Here is a 6,964-nt window from a genome sequence, read left to right on the forward strand (position 1 = left end):
AGGATTGTTGTGAAGCTACGGGTGCTTCGATATCATGAAGACAATATTGAATAAAAGAACTGAGTAGCAACATGATGGGAAGGAGGAATTTCCTTCAATATATCTTACATATTAATTTTTTACATGTATGTATATAATCATCTATAACTATGTCTAGAGATTTCCATGTAACAAACATTAATGTAGAGCCGAGTTATTATTAAAATGCTGTTAGGAAGGAGTGGGTTTATTGGACTAGCATAAGTTATTAAATCTCACACAATTATGATATTCATCAAAATATTTAATACATAAAAATTGATTATAATCCTAAAAAATCTATATAAACAATCAAATAGTGTTAAGAAAATTAAGCTAAGATTTTTAAAATATTATAAAAATAAACCTCCTCATTCTTCACCATACATTAGAAAGAGCTTATTGGTCATAAAAAAATTTAGATCACTATCCAAATATCAAAGTCAAAAATTGTTGCCCCAATATCATCAAATTACAATCATCAGCTAACATAACCCAAAATAGCTACTTGAATATGATTGTCCACTTATAATTATCTATCTATCTCCAAATCACCATTGTCTCCTTGTAGTCACTGTTGGAATATCCTCACATGACAAGTGCCTCCTATCCACTATTATCTACATACAAAATTAACATCTATTGATTTACTATTTTCTTTTGATCAAGTCTCAAAAGGCATTAAACACTTTTAACATATTGGAATATTTAAAAAATTTAATCAATGGGATCTTAAAAAATATGATCTTTTTTAAATTTCTCTTATATGTGCATACACAATATGACATAATTTTCTATATTTTAGGATTACAAGAAAAACTAAAGTCTTTTGGCACCAACTTTGAACCACTTGCCCAAGAGCCACTATCTGCCCCCCATTTTAGGATAGCCACAAAATTAAATTTAAAAAGTCCATGTACTAAACTGCCAAAAGCCGCCGATCACAATCTCCGTAAATAAAACCCGTGCCCAAAACAATTCCCACACAAAAAGCTCTCCCCCTCTCCCTCCTCCTCACAACTCCGCCGCCCGTCAATGCCTCGCCGGCCGAAACACCGCCGCCTCAACTCCGTCACCATTGACACCTCAGACGCCGGAAAATCAGACTACAGAGATTCCCAACCTCTTCTTCCCGGTCTGCCTGACCACCTCGCACAACTTTGCCTCTCCCTCGTCCTCCCCTCGCTTCTCTACTCTGTCTGCCGATCATGGCGCCGTCTCATCTACTCCCCATCCTTCCCCCCATTCCTCTCCCTCTACGCCATCCTATCCCACAGAAACCCCTTTCCCGATTCATCCAACTCCAACCACCACCACGACAACGAAGACGATCCAATCGGCCTTTATTCCTTCGACCCGATCTCTGGCTTCTGGTCCCAGCTACCGCCCCCAAATTCCCCTCTCCGTCGTATCCGAATTGACCATCCCTCTTTCATCTCTAGATCCCTCCCAATCCAATCGGTCGCCACTGGTGGCCACCTCGTCCTCGTCGCCGCATCCAACGTCCATCTTCTACCTGCTCTCCCCCATCCCCTAGCCTTCCACCCTCTCTCCCGCCGTTGGATCCTCGGCCCCCGTCTCCGCCATCCCCGCCGTTGGTGCGCTGCCGGATCTGCCTCCGGTGCCGTTTACATCGTTAGCGGCGTCGGCTCCTCTTACCGATCCGACGTCGCTCGATCTGCAGAGCGTTGGGAACCTTCCCGCCGCTCCTCGTCCAGCCGCTGGGAGCCGATTGCGTCCCTCCGGGACGGACGGTTTAGCCGTGAGGCCATCAATGCTGTAGCCGCAGGCGGAAAGCTCTGCATGGTGAATGTGGAAGGAAGGGGGGCGAAACAGGGGTTAGTATATGATATTGAAAAGGATGTGTGGGAAGAGATGCCATTAGGGATGCTCGCCGGTTGGACAGGTCCGGTGGCATCGCCATCGCTGGCGGAGGATGGGGATATGTACGTGGTGGACGAGGTGAGCGGGGAGGTGAGGGCGTATAAGTGGGGGGAGGACCGGTGGAAGGTTGTGGCTGAAGCTTCGGAGGCCCGGCAAGGGGCAGTAGTTGCGGCTGTAGGAAGAGGGAAGATGTGCGTGGCGGTGGCCGGCGGAGGAGCGGTAGAGGTGCTGGATGTGGGGCGACCGGGAAAGGGGAAGACGTGGTCCGTTGAGGTACCCAAGGGGGGAAGAGTCATCGCCCTCCATGTTCTCCCGCGGATGACAGATGAGAAATCATGACCGTTGGATTTTGGAAAGGCTGCCTTTTTTCAATTATTATGATAGCGTGTCGCGGGAGACAGTTCTGGACATTGAATGCGGGCAGCATGAGGAGGGCGGATGGGGAAAGCGACAAAAATGGGCTTTCCGGTTTGTTATTGATTTATTTTATATTTATATATTTATTTTTTTATATAAATTAATTGATGGTTTGTTGGAATAATTAAGAAATGCGATTTGTTCATGGTGTGTTTATAAATTTCACATGATGAAGTATTTTTTCCATATGTATTTTTAAATTTCACATGAGTATTTATTTACATAATTATATTACAATGTTGAAATCCAAATTTATCTAGGAATCATATCCAAAAATTAGAGACAAAAAAGATGAAGAAATAAATAATAAGTAATCTTGTTATTCTTAAAATATTTCTTCTATTTATGGATGATAGGATATAATGAGTATATTACATTTTTTTTTCTCATGTTTAAAAGAGGTTCATATTAGGATATTTCTGGTGTCTTACATGTGTAAGCTTATTTTCTAGCTGCTTTCTGGCTTGAGCGGCTAAGCTTAGTTGGTTGTGGGTTGAGTGGGTAAGCTAAGTTGATTGAGCTTGGTCGGTGTGGATCGATTGATTGATGCAGCTTGCATGCCAATCTTTTTATCTGTAGTGAGGAGCTTTTGGAGCATTCTCGGGACAACTGGAGGTATTGTGGAACTGAATTTTCACTTGAATCAGCTCTAATGGAAAGTAGGCTATCATGTTGGGTCAACTTAATTGCAGTGGTTGGTCCAGATGCTCTTTTGTCTCGTTTCTGGTCGAATTATCCATACTTGAATAATGTAGTCATCTTTTTATCTAATTGGCTTGGCTCGTATGGCTTAGCTCAGTCGGTCAAGTGAGCTTTGTGATCTCCTTATAGTGGGTCATGTACCCCACAATGATTATGCAACGTGCTCTGGTCTTGCGGTTTCAAGAATTCCTCTCAAACACTCTAGACCTATTCCAAACAGTTGACAGATACCAATTGATGGATTTGAAGATTTCACACTTGCAAGCATCACTCCTCTTGGAGGCAGAGGGTAAATTGGCCAAGGCTAAAGCGAAGGTTAAAGCCATGGAGGTACGACCTAAGGAGGCTAAAGAGCAGGCTGTAGCAGTTGAGAAGCAGTCGAAGGGAGCCAAGGCTAAGGTGCTCAATCTTTCAGAGTTGTTGTAAGTTGCTTAAGGAGAAAATGAAGCTCTAAGGGAATAAATAGTTATGATGAAGATGGAAGAAGAGTTCATTCTTCAGCTTCCCTCCCATCTCATCAAGTGGTGGCCTCCGCTAAGTAGATCAGGCTTGGGACCACTTTGGCAATTAACTAATTTGTAAAGGCAAAGCTCATCGACTCCATGTGGTCCAATCTGAATGAATTTGCTACCCTGCTCTCGGGTCGGAAGAAGAGCAAGATGAAGATGATAAAGATGAGGATGAGAGCGTTGAAGGCATGGAGGGCCTGGGCCTTCAAACGTTTGACTCAATCGTTTGACTCAATATGGGCTTCGTCTGTAAATTGAAGATTTTTTTTTTCCTTTTTAAAAACTTTTAAAAAAAAAGCATAGTGAACTCTTTTGTAAAGAAATTTTTGTAAGTTTTCAATCATGAAATAAACAAAGTTTTTGATTGATTTTCACCTTCATCTCTTATTTGTTTATCTTATTGTATTTTTAATTTGTGATGGCCAATGCTTTGATTGTTTGAGAATGTCTTTGGTCAGTTTTGTTGGATTATCACTCGGCACAAGTATTACACTCGCTCGATTTGGTCGTTGGCTTAGACTGGCCTCACCTTATGTCAGACATATTAAGTGGATTTTATCACAATCTTCACAAGAGTAACTATTGAGACTTATTGTTGGGGTGATTCATACACTACCCACTGCAGATTTTGTAGCTAATAGGTAGGAAACTACTACCATAGCTTGACTTATTTCAAGTTAGAGGACATAGATTTTTATTGATGCTTGGGCATTGTTAGTTCTAGTGTAATTTTTTTATTTGATGTTAATCATTGTTTTTAATCAAATTTAGAGGATTTTAATCGATCCGACATTTGTTCATCATTATAAGTTTTAGACAATTTTTTATCAATCAGATGCCTTGCGCCGTTGTCAATTTTACTGATCGAGTGAAACCACTGTTGGCAAAACAGTTTGGGTTTCCTCAGTGTCAGTCAAACTTTGACGATCCATAGCGTGACATTATCGAGTTCTCAAGTGTTGGTTGGACCTAGGATCGTATGCAACATATTATTTAATAATTTCTTCACCAAACAAAGTATAATGATTTTGGGACGATGACGTTTTAGATACCAAATATTTTTTAAGGAAAAAATTTATTCAACCCATCTCCACTCCACCTATGAGGGACACATTTTCCTATGTAGGTCTTTAAATTAAATGTCATAGGGGTGGCCAGTTTGTCGACGATGAAAGGCTTGGTCCACGTTTGATTCAGCTTCTCACAACTTGTCCTCATGTGCTGGATTGTCTTTCTCCGACACGGAGTCCCTAGGGGTGAAGGTCTTCTCTCGACATGTTCGTTGTAATATCGAGCCATCCTCCTCTTTAATTCTTATAGCTGAAGGGCCGAATCAACTCATTTTTCTTCAGCTAGGTCGAGCACGAGCTTTACTTATCACTCAATCAATTCTGATTCATCGAATGTCAAGGTGGTTACCATCATACTACTATGATGGTAGTACTTAACTAGCAACATTGCCTCTAATCCCATGTGACATCATAAAATGGGTATGCACGGTCGCCGTAGAAGTTGTAGTTTGAACCACTCAAAAAATAGATGGGAGAATCCATGCCTTGTTCCTCGTGGCTCCTTCAATTTTCTACCTCAATAGATTCAAAAAATTTTGCTTGGTTGCCTCAGCTTGTCCATTTTTCCTAGGGTGATGCACTAATATTAATTTCAAGCTGATTCCTTAGCTTTGGCAAAAGTCCATTACTCCTTGATTGACAAATTGTGTCCCATTACGGTGATGATGGTAATCCATAACAATAGAATACGTCCAAACTTTAGTCAACCTCAGATGTGATATGAGCAAGCACCTTGGCTTCAATCTACTTAGAAAATTAATCTATCACAATCAATCAAAATTTGTACTTGCCTCAAGACATGGGAAAGGGCCAGAGAATGTGAAGTCCCCAAATGGTGAACGTTCATATGCTGGCGATGGGTTGTAACTTATGTGCTGGATAGTGTTGTTGTGATGCATATTTCTTACATTGCTCACTTCCTGGAGAACTCCTCTGCAATTTTCAAAATTATTGGCCAAAAGTAACTCTGCTGCTGCACTCAGTAAGCCAAAGTCTTCTCTCTGGATGACTCTCGTATTCCCATGAGTGCGCCTCTTGAAGTATTTCTACGGCTTCATTTTCTTTTATACACCATATATATAGTGACGTGACTAATCTCCAGAAAAGCTTTCCCACAATTTAAAGATATTCAACATATTTTATTTTGAATCTTCATTGGTCATAATTTCCTCTAATATATTTCTAATTCCAAGATATAGGATCTAAAGGTCATTTAGCTAGTTGGCCCTTAAATGTTCATCTATATTATCTTGGCTTCTTTAATGTTCAATTGGAGATAAGTCTTTGGGGCATTGCTTCACGCAGGTCGATGCACTTGGATAAGAGGTCCGCTTCTTGACTATGCTTCTAGGCATTGTGCTTAATTTTAAAGCCTTCAACCTTCCCAATCACCATATTTAATTTTCTCAAGTACTTAGCCATCATATCATCTCAGAACTCAATTACTAGTTTATTTGATTTACAAATAGTTGTGAGTTGGATTTTACATGGAAATATTGAGCACCCATCTCATAAGAAAAATTTGGTCTACCAATTAATTTTTCATATTTGGTACAGTTGTTAGTGATCTTTAATTCGACCTCAATCGAATGGTACAAGTCTTCCCTAATCTAACTAGTCAATGCAAGATTAAGTCCCTCTCTTTTTTAGATTGAAGCTCAATCAATATAAAATTTCCATGTTCATTCATCTATAGCTACTCCTCTGCTCGGCTTGCTTAGTTCAAAAAAAAATTATTAGGAAGCAGGCTATAACTTGTGATTTGATCACAATACAGGGCACATTTTTACTAAGCTCCACCACCCATTTAAAAAGTGGACCATAATTCTCTAACCAAGTGTGAACAAGCTTGAGTGGATGAACAATTCTAACCTTGAATGGATGTGTTTGGAAGTATGGTTGAAGCCTGAGAGCAAAACTGATGAGGGAAAATGTTAGTTTCACCATAATATAGTACCTGAGCTCGACGTCTTGGAGGACTTGGCTTATGTAATAGACCTGTAACTATTTCCCCTCCTCTCTAACTAAAACAAAATGAATGGCCTCAGATCGAACCCCTTAATATAAGGAAAGTTATTTGTTCAACTTCGGGCTCTTGAGGAGTGATGGTGATGTTAAGGACTATTTTAGCTTTTTAAATGCCTGCTCACATTATTTTGACCAAACAAAGTTTTTTGCTCATCTTAGCACTTTGAAACATGCTTCACACATATCCCCAAACTTAGAGATGAATCGACTCAAGCATGCGATCCGACTGGTTAGCGTTATAACTTCTTTATGTTTCGAGGGCATGACATGTCAAGTAGTGCTTGAACCTTTTCTAGATTGGTTTTTATTCCCTCTTGGGTAAGGAAGTAGTGCAAG

The 6,964-nt window shown here is 40.4% G+C and overlaps 1 protein-coding gene across 1 annotated transcript; it reads left to right on the top strand.

The window, feature by feature from the left end:
• Window positions 1-942: 942 nt before the first annotated feature.
• On the top strand, window positions 943-3,712 carry LOC110020108 (F-box/kelch-repeat protein SKIP25). Its single transcript, XM_020718089.1, has 2 exons — window positions 943-2,370; window positions 2,899-3,712. Exon 1 carries the CDS (start codon window positions 1,054-1,056, stop codon window positions 2,239-2,241), a length of 1,188 nt encoding a protein of 395 aa, XP_020573748.1. The 5' UTR covers window positions 943-1,053; the 3' UTR covers window positions 2,242-2,370; window positions 2,899-3,712.
• Window positions 3,713-6,964: the final 3,252 nt, after the last annotated feature.

Source organism: Phalaenopsis equestris, unplaced genomic scaffold, assembly GCF_001263595.1.
Source record: "Phalaenopsis equestris unplaced genomic scaffold, ASM126359v1 Scaffold000091, whole genome shotgun sequence".
Lineage (NCBI taxonomy): Eukaryota > Viridiplantae > Streptophyta > Magnoliopsida > Asparagales > Orchidaceae > Phalaenopsis > Phalaenopsis equestris.